Here is a 17,311-nt window from a genome sequence, read left to right as displayed (position 1 = left end):
AGGTTTATTTCTTTTATTTAGACCAACTTAACAAAAAGCAGAATATTTAAAAACATGAGCGGCGTTCTGCAGCCAACCTCCATCTCTACTTACTGCAGTTTCATGAACATTGACACATTCAGCCTCTAAATCCTCACAACTAAAACCAGCTGATCACATCCATCCTGCAGCAGCTTCGCTCTCCGGTGACCTCTGACCTTCAGGCGGGGTCGGAGGGCGCGGCGGCGGGTCTGGTGACGGTGTTGCAGATCTGGTAGCAGGTCCGCCCCTCGGCTGCGTACGCCGTCAGACACAAGTCGAGCCACGGCCTCGCCGCTGAGGACAGAACAGACCTGGGATCAGTCTCTCAGGGTTCCTCTGTTTAGTCCCGGGACATTTCAGGACAGTCAACCCTGAGCCTAACCGGCTGCACCAATCAGAAGCACCGTCACGGCGCCGTCAAACCTACAACCTTTTTAAATTAAAGTTCTGCACCAGTTCATCTGATAAGTGAAAGTGAAGCTCTGCAGTGAAACCTGGTGCAGGCGACCGAGACGTTCACTTTTCTGTCAAAACGTTCCTATCGCTACACCGCAGGCGTGTGCGGCTCCAGCAGAGGGCGCCGGCCTCGGGGCTTCCTGCCGCCGCCACCGCCGGGGCTTCCTGCCGCGGCGTCCACTAGAGTTTTTTTGTGCTCCTCTGTGTTTTGTGCCGTTGATAAAGACGACATTATTTCAATGTTATGATGGATTTTAATGCACAGTCGTGTGTACGATGTTTTTTACTTTCATCTCCATTATGTTTGACTGCTTGTTTCATTATACTCGTCATTTTGATGGCATGAACACAGCGATATAAATACAGCCTGACTGACTGACTGATTGATTCCCTGCCCGCACTGTCCCAACTGCCATGGGGATTCAAACCGGCAACCCTCTTCTGGACTCTCCTCTGACTGAGGTGGTGACATGAGGTCTATTTAATCTGATTGATCCAGTACTCCTGATGGACAACCTGCCCTGTAAACACCTCCGTGTGTATGTGTGTGTGTGTGTGTGTGTGTGTGTGTGTGTGTGTGTGTGCTGACGGTGCTCACACCAACACATCTCATCTAAACATCTGAGTCAGATTTCTATCAAACAGCAACTCGCTCTCTTTGGTTTCATTATGATGGTTTTATTAGCTGGTGTTCATTTCATCCTGTCATCTCGATGCGGGGCTTAATTACCTCGTTATCCTCGACGACAGCTTAACGGTTTGAGCGCCTGCTGAGAACGTCAGGAGAGATCAGCACATCCACTTTGATCTGAACACGACGCAGACTCACACACAATCTCAAGCTTTTTATGATCCATAATGAAACTGTGATAACGAACAAAAGTTTCATATCAAGATAATGAAGTCCTGAAGTGCCGATAACGAGATCACAAACCAACGAGCGGCTGCAGAGTTCAAGAAACGTTTTAACGCCACGCAAACAAACTGAAGAGCAAAAATCACAAGAAGCTGCAGTTTGGTGAGGCTGTGATTCTGCTAGAGGTCACCAGAGGTCACTAGAGTTCACCAGAGGTCAGTTTGTACAGCGACGGCTGCTGACATCATCACACAGGAATCACATGTGAACCATTTAAATACGGTTCTCTACGGAACCAGCTGGGTCCACAGAGAACTTTCTTAAAAAGTTCTTTAACAAACCATTTATTTATTTATTTATCGAGCAAAAACACGTTTCCTGGTTTCAGTTTTAAACGGTTCACATGGTTTCCTGTTTGTGTCATGAGGAGCTTCTCATGTTCCACATTTCACAGACACGAGTAACAACAAACAAACAAACAAACAAACAAACAAACACAGGCAGAAACGTACCCATGCTGCCTCCCGGCGGGCAGAGCGAGTCCATGACGAGGCGGATCCTGTCCTGAGCCTCCTGATTGGCTGCCACGTCCTCCGCTGACACGTGGAAGAACGACTCCTGAAGGAATGAATTCAAAACCAACGAAGAAGAGTCAGTGGTCTGCCGGTGTCATGATAAAAGGCCTTCTGTAAGGAAACTGCAGGAGGGAAAACTGTGTGTGTGTGTGTGTGTGTGTGTGTGTGTGGACTCACCGCGTCTCTCCAGAGGAAAACCTCCAGCGTGTCGGTGGCGTCCTGCAGCTCCAGCTTCACCAGCAGGCGGGGCTGCAGCAGCTGGACGCCCAGAGCTGCACAACAACACACACAGGAAGGAAAACTGATTTAGAGGCAGAACCTGCGGCTGGGACAGGCCTCAGATCGGCCAGGACGGGCCTGAGATCACCCGGGACGGGCCTGAGATCGGCCGGGACGGGCCTGAGATCGGGCGGGACAGGCCTGAGATCGGCCGGGACGGGCCTGAGATCGGCCGGGACAGGCCTGAGGTCGTCGGGGACAGGCCTGAGATCGGCCGGGACAGGCCTGAGATCGGGCCTGAGATCACCCGGGACAGGCCTGAGATCACCCGGGACAGACCTGAGATCACCCGGGACAGGCCTGAGATCACCCGGGACAGACCTGAGATCACCCGGGACAGACCTGAGATCACCCGGGACAGACCTGAGATCACCCGGGACAGACCTGAGATCACCCGGGACAGGCCTGAGATCACCCGGGACAGACCTGAGATCACCCGGGACAGACCTGAGATCGGCCGGGACAGGCCTGAGATCACCCGGGACAGACCTGAGATCACCCGGGACAGACCTGAGATCGGCCGGGACAGGCCTGAGATCGGCCGGGACAGGCCTGAGATCGGCCGGGACAGGCCTGAGATGGATGAATGAATGAATGAATGAATGAATGAATGAATTTTTATTTAAGTGTCGTGCACTCAAGGTGCCCAACCCACATGGGCTTATAAGACACTAAACATGACAAACAGCATTGCATAGTGTGTAAACAGATAAACAAAACAACAACAGATAAACAAAAATAAAGAAAAACATACATACACTTATGCCTGCACATATGGACTACATATTGTATATATTACCAAATTCAAATCAAATATACAGCACATTTTTTCTCTTTTCCCACGCTTTACAAATAAAGTTAGCTGTATGAAAAACTCCTATTCTGAAACATAATTCCAGTTTTTTATAATCATCCAGGTAAAAGAAACCATTGAATAACAATCTCATTTTTTCAAAAAATACATGTCTAAGCTCATCGTACAGAGGAAAAAGGAACATAAAATGAATCTCATTTTCAATCTGTTCTAAATCACAGAGCAAAGTCTCTGTTCCTCAGGTACACCCCTAAACCTGCCCGTCTCTGAGATCACCCGGGACGGGCCTGAGATCAGCAGGACGGGAGGGACGGGCATGCAGGAGCCCAAACTGCCCACCTGCTCTGCTCGGCTGGCAGGTGCAACAGGAAACACCTTCCTGCCGGAGCGCGGACCGGGCTCATGTTCCTGTCCGGACCAACCCGAGTCCCAGATCTCACTCGTCCTCCATCACTGCTACGTGTTGCCTTCAGTGTTGTCATGTAAACTCCAGCACTGGAGTTTCACTAAAACAACGCCAACCTGACCCAAACCTGAATGTATTTTCTACATTTTTGTTTGCATGAAGGGGTAGAACAGTCCAACGTACTGGCTTTGGTAACAAACTTTTTTTTTGGGTAGATATTTAATTAACAGCTGGATAACCCTTATTTTATTTTACAAACACTTTGTCAAATTAACAGGATTCTCTCAACATCAGCCAAACTTGAAAACACACTCTGCATGACCACACACAAACACACAAACACACACACACACACACAGAGACACACACACACACACACACACACACACACACACACAGAGTCGAGGTGCAGGCTGAGGCCCCGGGGCCAAACTGTACTAACGAGGCCGAGGCAGCGAGACAGGAAGCAGCTTCACTCAGCATCAAAGCCACCAGATCAAAAGAAGAAGAAGAGACAGGTGAGCGGAGCGTCAATCATCCCCCCCCCCACCGGCAGACGGACGGCGGCGTGTCGGTGACGTGAGCAGACGGACGGCTGAACCCAGACCTGGAATAACCCCAACCCTCCCCGACGGGCTGCTTCTCAATCAAAGCTAAGAACGTTTGTAATGTAGTTTCTGGTGCGTCTCAGCGTAACCGCTGTGTTTGTTTATCTTTTATCTTTATCTTTTATCTTATGTTTACTGCTGTATTTTTGTTTCTAGGTAAAGCAAAGTGATAACTCAAATGTGAATGGAAACAGGAACCTGCCTGAACACCTCAGACCCTGTGAATCTGCATCTGTTCTCCTTGTGATGTTATTTATCCAGCAGGATCCTGCTGAGCTCCAACATCTCCTCCTCCTCCTCCCAACATGCTCGACTTTATACATCACACATCATCAACTGAGCTCATTACACAAATCCTTCCTCAGGGACTATTTTCTGGTAGAGGCACACATTCTGTTACACACACACACACACACACACAAAACAAATGAATCTTGTAGTTATTCAGACAATCATAATTTCTTTCTTTCTTTTTTTTTTTTAAGTGAGAAGAAGCCAAATAAACTCGATCCTTTTTCACGATGTCCATGTTTTCAGACGGCAGGTACTCTGTCAACTTAATGCAGCCATTAAACTAAATTTAAACTAAATTACTACACAATAAAGAAGAAATACCAGGAAAACTACAGCATACGTGGTATGCTTTGAAAAATAGATGGTAGTAATGTAAAATATTAAGTATGGTCTCTATTTGTGCCTCACTTAAATTATTGTAATGTTTTATGGTGTAATACATATCCAAGTTATGTTGAGAAATTACTCATCTTACAAAAGAAAGTAATACGAGTTATATCATGGAGGAAATTTAATGCTCCCTCTGTTCCTCTTTATTATGGTTATAAACTTCTGAAGCTCACTGAGAGCAACATTTTTCATAATGCCTGTGTAACGTATAATGTCATATTTACACTCAGTGACAGACTCTGTCATCTCATTCCAATCTGTTTTCCCACTCATGAACACAACACAAGGGGAAAACAACTTTTAAAGGGAAAGAAAAGGAAACTGAAATGTACAAGTTTTAGTAAAACCTGTAAAGGTCCAAAACTTTGGAATGAGACTGACAGCACTATAACAGAGTGTGCATCTCTGTCTGTTTTCAAAAGAGGTTCAAACAAAAACTGCTACTAAATTATGTCTAACTTTATTTATTATGAAACTGCTAAAAACAGCTGAGGATTTAAATGATGAACTGCTCTCTTGAATGTTTGTATGTATGTATGTATGAATGTATGAATGCATGTATTTCTCATGTACCGATAAGTGATGTGCTGGTTGTGTGAATCTCTCTGTACCGAGGGAATCTGAGGAGGCTAGTGTTAAATTAGGTAGAAATGAGGAACTGTTTTGTAATGTATAGTTGTTATTTAGTGTTTGGGCCCCTGTTCATAAGCTACAGACAGCTTCTGGGGAGTCCCACTTTACAGAACCGATCTTGATTGTAATTGTATTTCTATTATAAATGATTTGTAAATAAACTTGTAAACTTGACACATGTGGTTTGTAGTAAAACGTGTAAATAAAAAAGCAGCAGTGTGGTTCTTTAACATTTAAAGTTTGTGCAGCAGCTGTGTGTGTCCCCGTGGTGCGTTCAGGTGCTCCTGCTAATGCCGGTCAAGTGATCTGTGACCCGAAAACGAGGCCGAGTGTTTGCCGGGCAGCCCGGGGGGGGTTTGTTCAGACATTACACTTTGATGAGGCTGCAGTCAGACGCCGGCGGTCAGCCTGCAGGCCACGCCGCCCCGACCTCATTAACAAACTCCTGACGAGCCCCACTCGCTCACTGGGAGCCGAGCCGGGCGGAGTAAACACCAACAGAGTCAGAGTTAATAAAGCCTGCACTGCAGCGTGACTGTGTTGGTCTGCAGGTCTCAGTGTGTGTGTGTGTTCTGCTTCATGTGAACTAAAATACACATCGCTCCTTTTCACGGGGCGTTAGTGCTAAAAGCAGGACACGGCGCTCGCTGCTCTCCTGCAGAAAGGACATCATTCTTTATGAAATCGCTGCAGTTTCAGTGTTAAAACAGTTTACAGCCAGGCTCCAAGTGAAGACGCCATATTCACTAGGGCTGTAGTCAACCAAAGAAAATCTTGGTCGACCAAAGTCCTGAAATTTCGACCAAAAGTCGACTAATCGGGGGGCGCCGGAAATACAAAAAAAAAAAAAAAAAAAAAAAAAGTACTATTTTTTAGATTAATTAACTGGGCAGTAGCCTACCTGGTAGCCTTGTTATAAATTGTTATAAATTAACATAAACAACTAGTATTTGCAGTATATTAAATCGTTTTTGACATTATTTTGCACAGAATGACACACTGGAGTCGGTCGGCTCTGACACGCTGCATCACGTCCACCTACAAAACATCACAGCCTATGATGTCCGAAAATAGTCCTATGTCAAGCTGCCGTCGTCGTGGGTGTGCGCCTGCAGTTATAAAACGATTATTAGACTAAAAGTTTGAAATATGCCAATTCTGATGTGTTTATACTCCAAACTGATGGAGCGACCTAACACAGACATGTTAGCTTAGCGTGTTTAGGTGATATGCCATGTTGGTTGTTGAGCTGTGATGCGCAAACTGTTGTTTGCAAAGTTTGCATTCGACTTTTTTCCATCTATTTTGGTAAAATGCTGCCACACTGACGACGTCTTTGACATGGTAGAGGACAAAATGTTCATTAAACGTTCTTAATTAAGCAAATATTCAGAAAACCAGGCCTCATTTTTTCTTCCATTCAGAACATACAGACCCACCTGTCTGTCTCCAGTGGGTTGTGCTAATCCAAAACTGTGACAACAAGGAAGGTGTTCTGAAGACAGACTGTTACCTGGGAAACAGGCTGTTCTGAAAACACCCCCATCAGCACTTAGTGCTTTACTCCTGATCAAATTAACACGGCAAATAATCGACCAATCAGATTTTGGTTGACCAAGACCATATCGACCAGTAAATCGACCAGTTGACTAACAGACTGCAGCCCTAATATTTACAGGGCTACAGCAGATCCATCTGATGTGACACACAAACAGACCACAGAGCAGCAGGCAGCCGTCCATAACCTCTGTGCAGAATATCCCAGCATGTGCAACTTTTTCAGGGTTAAACCTGAAGACCTGAGTACAAGGAGTCAGGTGAGCGACTCTGGCATCCTCACAGCTGAAACTCCTCAAACGTCTCCATGAATCCAACATGTGTTCACAGTGAGGGACAAACCCCAGCACGGGACCCGTGAGTCAGGTCCCACACCAGAGAGGAAACACTTTAAGGTGAAGTCGAGCACTTTGACTTCTGTCGTCTGTTTCAGGTCCACAGCAGGTAACTCTTTTTACTTCAGAGAGCAGTAGTTTTTTTTATTTTTGAGAAAGTCAGAACCGACTGAGAGCATCACCGCCTCAACTCCTGATTCACGTGTGAGTGAGGAGCGTGCAGCCCTCGTGTCTCACCTTCAGCGATGATCCTCTCATCCACGGCCTCGACGCCCTCGACACACGGCTCCTTCACCTGGGCCTCAGAGCACCGCCCACACCTGACACACAAAACAAGAGCCAGCAGCGCTCAGGTCGACACCTGAACTCAAACACAACGTCAGGTGTCCTCTGGAAACACTTTGTGATCTGCAGCATGTTCATCTACAAATCAGCAGATTAATAATCCTCAGCAGCCCCGCCCCCTCTGAGGGAGATTCTGATGCTCGCTGCTTATTGGCTGCTGGAACCACATCTAATAAAACACCAAGTCTGTCACTGATATTATATCAGTTAAATATATTTCACTTGATATTAACAAAAGCTGCAGATTTCCATGGATCCTTTGTTACAGGAAGGTGTGAGTCCTAGATGAAATATGAGTTTAATGTTTAATTAACAGAAATAAACTGCATTTCATAAACTGCACAATCAGCAGTTTTCAAAATCCTCTGGCCTCAGTAATATTTTTTTTGTCCTCCTCTTAGCTCTCTTTAATGACAGTTTGTTCGTCCTGAGTGAGGGAGGCAGCAGAAGAGTCACATGACCAAATGGGGCTTTTAATGTGAAGGAGCTCAGAGCCAGCAGTTATCTCTGAGTGGAGCTGCAGGTTCAGCTTCCCAGTGCAGCCCTCTGCTGTGTGTGTGTGTGTGTGTGTGTGGTGTATTTCGGGGCTCTGACCCGTAGTGGCGCCTGGTGCCGCGGAACAGGAAGGGGGCGGGCGGGTCGAGCAGAGCCAGCCGTCCTCCTGACGACCGGACCGGGACGATGCTCTGGAAGGCCGACGCCAGCCGACAGGTCTCCTCCAGGGTCACACCTGCAAGAGGCCCAACCCTCAGGTGACTTCCTCTGACTCAGCATGAGCCACACACACACACACACACACACACACACACACACACACACACACACACACACACACACACACACACACACACACACACACTTCTCCCTCGCTCTGACGTTTCCATCAGTCTCTCAGCTCCTCCGTCTTTCTCTGCCGTTCTGAGCGATTCTATCTTTCTGTGTTCTGTTTAAGGTCATGAACTTTTTCATTCTTTTCTGAGAGTCGCTGTGTGTGTGTGTGTGTGTGTGTGTGTGTGTGTGTGTGTGTGTGTGTTTGTGTGTGTGTGTGTGTGTGTGTGTGTGTGTGTGTGTGTGTGTGTGTGTGTGTGTGTGTGGCTTTCAGATCAGAGCCCCGGCTGGGGATGACACAGAAACACGTCTTGGTCTTTTTCAGTTTGCTGGAGAGTTGTCCTCACAGGTCCTCACCTGTCCTCACAGGTCCTCACCTGTCCTCACAGGTCCTCACCTGTCCTCACAGGTCCTCACCTGTCCTCACCTGTCCTCACAGGTCCTCACCTGTCCTCACAGGTCCTCACCTGTCCTCACCTGTCCTCACCTGTCCTCACAGGTCCTCACAGGTCCTCACCTGTCCTTACAGGTCCTCACCTGTCCTCACAGAGTTTCAGATTCTCACCCAGCAGGTAGACCAGGTCCTTGCCCTTCCCCTCGGCCATGAGCTGGTCGGACATGTAGACGGTCACCGTTCGGCCGCACGGCCCGCTCGGCCCTGCGGGGACGTCCACCTGGCCGGAGAGGGCCCAGGTGGGGCCGCAGGGGCCCGTCTCCCCGCACGCCGCCGAGAACACGGCCGCCACCGCGTCGTCATCAGGAACGTCCTGCCTGAGGTCAGAGAACCACAGGAACAGAAGGTCAGCAGAGATCTGCTTCACCGAGTGGAACCCTTCAAAGACCAGAGGACGACGTCCTGAGGCTCAGTAAACAACATCAGTAAACAACAACAGTAAACAACATCAGTAAACAACAACAATAAACAACATCAGTAAACAACATCAGTAAACAACATCAATAAACAACAACAATAAACAACATCAGTAAACAACATCAGTAAACAACATCAGTAAACAACATCAGTAAACAACAACAATAAACAACAACAATAAACAACTTTGGGAAGTCGCTGTTTGCAGTAACCTGATGTGTCCGTCACTTTTCAGTGTCCTCTGGAAACACTTTGCTGTTTGCTGTGATCTGCAGTGCGTTCTCTAAACGCTGTGTGTGTGACGTCAAACTGATGAAGACGCTTTCTGGTTGTGTTTTGTGTTTTCTGTGTGTTGAGCTCTCAGGGCCACCGTACTTTAAGACATTTGAAGCCTGGAGCTGCTTTGAAGCCCAAAGTAAAGACAAAAGTCAAATAAAGCTAAATAAAGTCCCTCAGCGGGTTTCCTCAGGGTGTGTGTGTGTGTGTGTGTGTGTGTGTGTGTGTGTGTGTGTGGTCGTACATGGCCTGGCACTTGTGGCAGTGGAGTTTGAGGGCCTGGTGCAGCCGCCGAGGCTCGTAGGACCTGAGCTGCGCTCTGACGTGGAAAACCCGGCGAGGCCCCGCCCTCTTCAGCTCGGCCAGCGTCACCGCCGCCTCGCCGTGGCTGCAGCTCCTCTCTGCAGCGGAGACACAAACAACAACAGGAGACTCAGACACACACACAAACACACACACACACGGGGGCTTCCAGTCGCCTCTTAGAGGCTCTTCCCCTGTCCTGAACACGATCCGGGGCCGGATCAATAAAACTCATTCAGACTAAAACTGTGTTCACACAAAGCCAGAAACACACAAACGCCTTTTCCTTCTTTTCATCAGATTTCTAAAGCCGTGCGTACGCCTGCTCTGTTTTAGAGGAACTCTCCACTCCATAATCAGACAGAATGTAGGAAGACACCAGCGGCTGTTTTCTGGACAGCTGTCAGTCAAACAAACAGGAAGTACAGGACGGCCTTTCCACCGCCTGCGCTGCACGTCGAGCTTCCCAACATCCAGAAGAGCTGGCACTACTTTTTTACACTTTACACCGTCCAGGTAAAAAATGCATCACATGGAAATGTAAAGCGGTTTCTCAGAAATATATCAGTGATCAGTTTGCAGCTCAAATCTAAACCCACGTTACAAACTGAGTCACAACTTAGGAGAAAATAAAAATTATATCAACAGCTAAATACAGTGTTTACTGACTTAATGCGACAGCGTCTCAGGGGAGAAAATAATATGGAGCCGGGGAAAGGGGGGGGTGATATTCCCAGAAAAAACATCCAAGATTAAAGTAAAAACTTTGTGAGAAAAAAACCTCGAAGTTTCTGAGATTTTAAAGTCGCAAATCAGCTCAGCTCCAGGTCACTGTGGATAAACACCCGGACACACGTTCTGTTTTTATAAATAAACTTTATGAGTGGGAAGAGGTCTGCATGGACTTTGCACATCATTTATGGTTCATCCAGTTCTCACACACAATATTTGAAATGCCAATAATCAGATTTCAACAAAACTTTAGGTCAACACGTGTCTTTGATCTGGCTGAGGACTTTTTTTTTTTTTTTTAAATGAGTGTTTCTTTCCTGACGGCGGTGCACCAAACCAGACATCACTGATCCCATTTTGACAAAACTTGGTCAAATTCTGCATCTTCCTCCTGCGGTCGAGCATCCAAACTGACACGGCTCGGCCAAACGAGGACTAACAGCTTCATGTGCAAACACGGCAGTGACTGTGCCGGCCCGGCTGGGGGGGGGGTTTCGTCAGCACCGCTGGTCCATGTTGTGTTTGCTGTTGCCTTGTTAATGTTGTTTTTCCAGCCTGGTGTCCACCGCAGCCGCAGCCGGGCTCACACACAGACGATTTAATGACCTGACACCACATTCTGCCATCTTCCTGGAAAGTTGCACATTTAGATAATTTCATTACATTCCTGACGCGGCCCGTCAGTCCGCTGTGGCCCCCAACGAGCTGGCCATGTATTTAAACCATGAACCTCAAAGCCTCTCAACACAATAAGAGCTCTCATCAGCAATATCAGGCTGCAAATTTAGTAAAATGTTGGCAAGCAAAATCTGTTATGGCTATTTTCCAGCAGGTCCCTTGACCTCTGACCTCCAGCTGTGTGAATGAAAATGGGTTCTCTCCCCTTTGCAGACACGCCCACCTTCTGCTAATCCCATGCAGTTTGGGCCCCAAAGCCTGCAGTCCACATGTGTTCTTGTGGCCTGTTGTAAAATGGTGTGTGTGTGCAGACTGGGGCCTAAACAGTCTTGGAGCTGCATCAGTTGGCTTTGACTGGAAAGCTGAGACTCTTGTGGATTCAATGAGCCACATCACCTCAAAATGTGAGTTTGTGGTTGAAGCAGCCGCCTTATAATGTTCTGCTCAACATTCAGAAACCACACAGCTGATAATTGGCTGTGGAAAGCAAAACGTTTCCCCGCTTAGGGACTATTTTCCCTGGCGGAGGAGGAGGAGGAGGAGGAGAAGGAGGAGGGAGCGTTTCGGTTTGAAAAAGTCCTGAAAAGCCAACAGTGCTGCTGCTTTTAGGAAAACTCCTGTGGAGGACTTTATTGGGCTGATGGAAAACTGGAGTGAAGAAAGTGTGAAGGCTCTGAAAGTTCATGTTCATATCGTAGTGGAATGAATGGAGGAAAGGGAGGAGGAGTGATGTGGCAGCTCTGAAAGCCCACTGCTCGCTCTGGGAGGAGAGCAGAGGAACGTTCTGGTCTGGGACGGGGCTTTAAGTTTCCTACCTGTGCCGCAGTCCACAGGGACTGGATCTGAAAAAAAGAGGAAAAACAGAAAGAAATAATGAGGAAAAATAAAAGCTCAGAGAAAAGGCAAAATAATTATTTCCACCCAGTATCATATCTTTCTTTTGTCTGGTGTCGTGTTTCATTTTGTCTCTCTTTGATAAACACCTGCCCCCCTTTTCATCTTTGTGTTTCTTTATCTGACCTTTTCTGTTTAGTTTTTATTGTATTTTTACATCAGGGACTGTCTCTGTGCTCATATACAGAACCGACACAAATCCTTTGGTGTTCAAAGGAATATAAGACTTAATGCGAAACATAAATATATTTATAAACATGGATAAAATATGAGGGACATCCTGCTAATATCGAGTTGCACAGCCTGCAAAGAAACTGCTGTGGATCTTAAAAATCCCTCTGTAACTCCGGTCTAACTTTGTGATTGGTGATTGGTTCAGGTTTGATAAAGGACCCCCCCCCCTCCTCCCCCCGCAGCGCCGGGACTCACCCGGGCTCTCCGGCGGCGTGCACCAGATCTCCAGCTGCGCCGAGTCGTCCTGCTCAAGAACAACGTCGAAATCGTCGTCTGTGAAGGAGCCGGTGATCCTGCAGCCGCACAGAAACACACACACACACACACACACACACACACACACACACACAGCCGGCAAACCTCAAGTCAAGATTCAAAAAGTAATACATGAAAACCAAGGCTAAAGGCTAAAATGGAAGAGAGCGAAAAAAAGGGTCAAATTAATTTCAGGTATTTGTCGAGGTTGAGATTCAAAAACCTCAGAAAAGGTTTTGTGATAAAATCTCAACTTTATTCACTGAGAACAGACGAACAACCGAACAAACAACTGAAGACATTTTCTCTGTAATCTCAGTTTATTTCAGTTCTGAAAACACACAGAACTGAAATAAAGCTTTTAGATGAAGCTCAGATACCGGATTTTCAAAGTAAAAGCTGAAATAAATAAATAAATAAAAAGCTGGTGTCTCTGCACAGGTCCAGTCAGGGAAAAGGTCAGCGTGCAGAGGCTCTGTATGATTTTATTTTATTTTTCCTAAATAAAACAGTGCCTACGTGGCGCGGCTGTACCTCTTGAGCTCCTGGACGTTGGGGCTGTTTTCCGGAAGGATCCGGATGCCCCGGCCGAACGCCGTCCCCCCGTGCAGGTGGAAGACCACGCAGTCCGCCTCCTCTGATTGGTTGCCGGTGTTGCCGGGCAGCTTACTGGCTCCTGGCAGAGCGCGGAGGTTGTAGATCCGCAGGTACGAGCCGGGCTGACGGGACACAGGAGGGAAAAAACACACCAGCTGTCATCGCTCAGGTCAGCGGATCTCACCTGGTGTCTGACTTTACAAAATAAAAGTACAATAATCCAAAACGTGTTTGTGCACGGTGAACGCTCTGAGATCTGCACAAAATCCCATGAATTTCTTTGGGAAAAAATATTCAAAAATCACAATCATGACCCATGAAGATGCAGATTTTATTCAACACTGCTTGAGTCTGAGTCTGCACATTCAACACTGCAGAAATGTAACTTTTAAAACTTTTTTTTACATTTTGGATTACATTTTTTTTTATATTATTTTAAAATGCTTTATTATTCTCCATTTACTCCTTAATTTTGAACTGTGGAGATTTGTTTTTTTCCTATTATATATATTTTTTAAATATATTTATTTGAACATATTTTATTTTAGAATTATATATGACATATTTCGGACTGCGACCCACCAGCATTATTATTCGTTATTACAGTAAGTAAAACTAAGAGAAAAACTCTAAAAAAGTGAAGCTGGCCAGGAACCTCGGCCAGTGTTGGCAGCAGCATCTGCTGTGTTTCGTCCAGCAGCAGCGAGCTCAGAAACACGACTACAACTTTATTTACAGCCTGCAACTAAACAACGGACAAGGAAGCAAATAAAAGCAGCAGCCGGGAAGGAGCGGGCTGGAAAGAGCCGAGTCCAGGAAAACACGAGGACCAAAACAAAGAGCCACTTCCAGTGAAAATGTTTGTTGTTTATTCCAGAGAGAAAATCCCTGCTGCCTCCAGTTTAGACACGAATCAAAGAGGAAATAAAACACAATATGAAGTGCGGCTCCACAGGCAGCACACACAACAGCTTCATACCAACAGCCTGAAATACAAATAAAAAGTAAAAAACTAAGATGCACATTCATGCACATCCTTCACTGGATTAAAACATTAAAACAAACACGGACAACTTCATGCAAAAACACCTTCAGGAAGAGAAACAGGCTGTTTGTGTGCGGACTGGTTTACCGTCTGTGTGTGGACTGGTTTACCGTCTGTTTGTGTGTGGACTCTGGTTTACCGTCTGTTTGTGTGCGGAGTCTGGTTTACCGTCTGTTTGTGTGCGGAGTCTGGTTTACCGTCTGTTTGTGTGTGGACTGGTTTACCGTCTGTTTGTGTGGACTGGTTTACTGTCTGTTTGTGTGTGGACTCTGGTTTACCGTCTGTTTGTGTGTAGACTGGTTTACCGTCTGTGTGTGGACTGGTTTACCGTCTGTTTGTGTGTGGACTGGTTTACTGTCTGTTTGTGTGTGGACTCTGGTTTACCGTCTGTTTGTGTGTGGACTCTGGTTTACCGTCTGTTTGTGTGCGGAGTCTGGTTTACCGTCTGTTTGTGTGCGGAGTCTGGTTTACCGTCTGTTTGTGTGTGGACTGGTTTACCGTCTGTTTGTGTGGACTGGTTTACTGTCTGTTTGTGTGTGGACTCTGGTTTACCGTCTGTTTGTGTGTAGACTGGTTTACCGTCTGTGTGTGGACTGGTTTACCGTCTGTTTGTGTGTGGACTGGTTTACTGTCTGTTTGTGTGTGGACTCTGGTTTACCGTCTGTTTGTGTGTGGACTCTGGTTTACCGTCTGTTTGTGTGTGGAGTCTGGTTAACCACCTGTTTGTGTGGACTGGTTTACCGTCTGTTTGTGTGTGGACTGGTTTACCGTCTGTTTGTGTGGACTGGTTTACCGTCTGTTTGTGTGTGGACTCTGGTTTACCGTCTGTTTGTGTGTGGACTGGTTTACCGTCTGTTTGTGTATGGACTGGTTTACCGTCTGTTTGTGTGTGGACTCTGGTTTACCGTCTGTGTGTGGACTGGTTTACCGCCTGTTTGTGTGTGGACTGGTTTACCGTCTGTTTGTGTGTGGACTGGTTTACCTTCTGTTTGTGTGGACTGGTTTACCGTCTGTTTGTGTGCGGAGTCTGGTTAACCACCTGTTTGTGTGGACTGGTTTACCGCCTGTTTGTGTGTGGACTGGTTTACCGCCTGTTTGTGTGTGGACTGGTTTACCGTCTGTTTGTGTGTGGACTGGTTTACCTTCTGTTTGTGTGGACTGGTTTACCGTCTGTTTGTGTGCGGAGTCTGGTTAACCACCTGTTTGTGTGGACTGGTTTACCGCCTGTTTGTGTGTGGACCGGTTTACCGCCTGTTTGTGTGTGGACTCTGGTTTACCGTCTGTTTGTGTATGGACTGGTTTACCGTCTGTTTGTGTGTGGACTCTGGTTTACCGTCTGTGTGTGGACTGGTTTACCGCCTGTTTGTGTGTGGACTGGTTTACCGTCTGTTTGTGTGTGGACTGGTTTACCTTCTGTTTGTGTGGACTGGTTTACCGTCTGTTTGTGTGCGGAGTCTGGTTAACCACCTGTTTGTGTGGACTGGTTTACCGCCTGTTTGTGTGTGGACTGGTTTACCGCCTGTTTGTGTGTGGACTGGTTTACCGTCTGTTTGTGTGTGGACTGGTTTACCTTCTGTTTGTGTGGACTGGTTTACCGTCTGTTTGTGTGCGGAGTCTGGTTAACCACCTGTTTGTGTGGACTGGTTTACCGCCTGTTTGTGTGTGGACCGGTTTACCGCCTGTTTGTGTGTGGACTCTGGTTTACCGTCTGTTTGTGTGTGGACCGGTTTACCGTCTGTTTGTGTGTGGACTCTGGTTTACTGTCTGTTTGTGTGAGTCCCTCCAGAGGAGTCGATGGCTGATCAGCTGCAGTGACGCAGAGCCACTCGCCGCCTGCAGGCAGCAGAGGGCGCTGTTGCACCAGGCATAGTGTGGGCTGATGGAGGCTCTGTGTGTGTGTGTGTGTGTGTGTGTGTGTGTGTGTGTGTGTGTGTGTGTGTGTGCGCGTGTGTGTGTGTGGCTGCAGTCCTCTGTGTGTTTGTCACGACACCGATCTGTCCTCGCTCTCCAGCGGCCCGGAGCTTCGGGGCGAGCGAGCCACAGACCCGGCGCTGCGTTAACCCTTCAAGAGCCAGGAGCCTGAGGGGCTTTTATTTTCTCAGCTTCCATTTCAGCCTCTTAAAAGCCTGAGTTTGATTTAGTTACTTGATTTTCCAATTTTTAAAGGGAAAATTTTTCTGGGTAATTTTATATATATAAATAATTTACAAAGTTTTTTTTTTCCATTTTTTGTGAAACTTTTTGAACAATTTTTAACATTCATTTTCTGGTAACGTTTTTGTAACATTTGCCAAATTTCTTGCTAATTTTTTCACAAATTTCATGCAGATCTGTCATCGCCTTTTGTTCCATATTTCTGAAAGAAATCGGTTTCAAAGGGTTAAATGCTTGTGAGATTTATAATCATTAAATTTACACATTTATAATCATTAAAATGACATATTTAAAGGTCAGATCAGCTGTCATGGATCAGGAGTTGTTGTATTTAAGCCTTTGAAATCTCTGCAAAATCTCTTGATTTCTTAAAAAAAAAAAAAAGACAAAGCAAGCCTTTAAATAAGGCCTCTGAAAGGCTTCCCAGCGGCTCCTGGCTTTAAAGAGTTAATGGATCCAGATTATTTGCTCTCATGTTTCACCTTCAGCTGCACTGCAGAAACGAGGCTCATCTCTCTGGAGTCGACAATGACAAAAAAAGCAAATCCTCTCGGCTGTGGCTTCTCTTCATGTGTCGTCTCCACATCTTTGCAGCTGTGCAGCAGGAGGCTGGATTATCCAGCTGATCTCCTGAGGCCTTTTCTCTGCTGGAGCTCCACATGAAGACGAGAGAGAGATGAAACGAGAGCTGCCGCCTCGCCGCCTCGCTGCCTCGCCCAGAGCTCTCAGATTCTCTGGATGAGGCTTTGGCTTCGCTGAAAAACCTTCAACCAGCCAACATGCATCACCTGTCCACCGTCCATCTGCACCTTCACGAGCAGCCCGGATGGGCGAGACGGACAAAATCAAATATCACAATAACATCTTTGGACACG

The 17,311-nt window shown here is 46.7% G+C and overlaps 1 protein-coding gene across 3 annotated transcripts in view; it reads right to left on the bottom strand.

The window, feature by feature from the left end:
* The window catches only part of pot1 (protection of telomeres 1 homolog), a 68,823-nt gene that overhangs the window by 2 nt on the left and 51,510 nt on the right, over window positions 1–17,311 (bottom strand). For all 3 annotated transcript variants that reach the window (XM_030054641.1, XM_030054642.1, XM_030054643.1), the window contains exons 11-20: window positions 13,175–13,359; window positions 12,581–12,678; window positions 12,073–12,099; window positions 9,789–9,945; window positions 8,963–9,168; window positions 8,164–8,299; window positions 7,462–7,544; window positions 2,086–2,180; window positions 1,846–1,951; window positions 1–315 (exon numbers count right to left, since the gene is read on the bottom strand). The exon at window positions 1–315 is cut by the window's left edge and continues 2 nt beyond it. In XM_030054641.1, the coding sequence (XP_029910501.1) occupies window positions 200–315; window positions 1,846–1,951; window positions 2,086–2,180; window positions 7,462–7,544; window positions 8,164–8,299; window positions 8,963–9,168; window positions 9,789–9,945; window positions 12,073–12,099; window positions 12,581–12,678; window positions 13,175–13,359 (1,209 nt within the window). In that variant the 3' untranslated portion in view covers window positions 1–199. The remainder of the gene's footprint in view (window positions 316–1,845; window positions 1,952–2,085; window positions 2,181–7,461; window positions 7,545–8,163; window positions 8,300–8,962; window positions 9,169–9,788; window positions 9,946–12,072; window positions 12,100–12,580; window positions 12,679–13,174; window positions 13,360–17,311) is intronic.

This window comes from Myripristis murdjan, chromosome 6 (assembly GCF_902150065.1).
Source record: "Myripristis murdjan chromosome 6, fMyrMur1.1, whole genome shotgun sequence".
Taxonomy (NCBI): domain Eukaryota; kingdom Metazoa; phylum Chordata; class Actinopteri; order Holocentriformes; family Holocentridae; genus Myripristis; species Myripristis murdjan.
The sequence above is the reverse complement of the archived record's forward strand: the minus strand, read 5'-3'. Positions and strand labels throughout refer to the sequence as shown.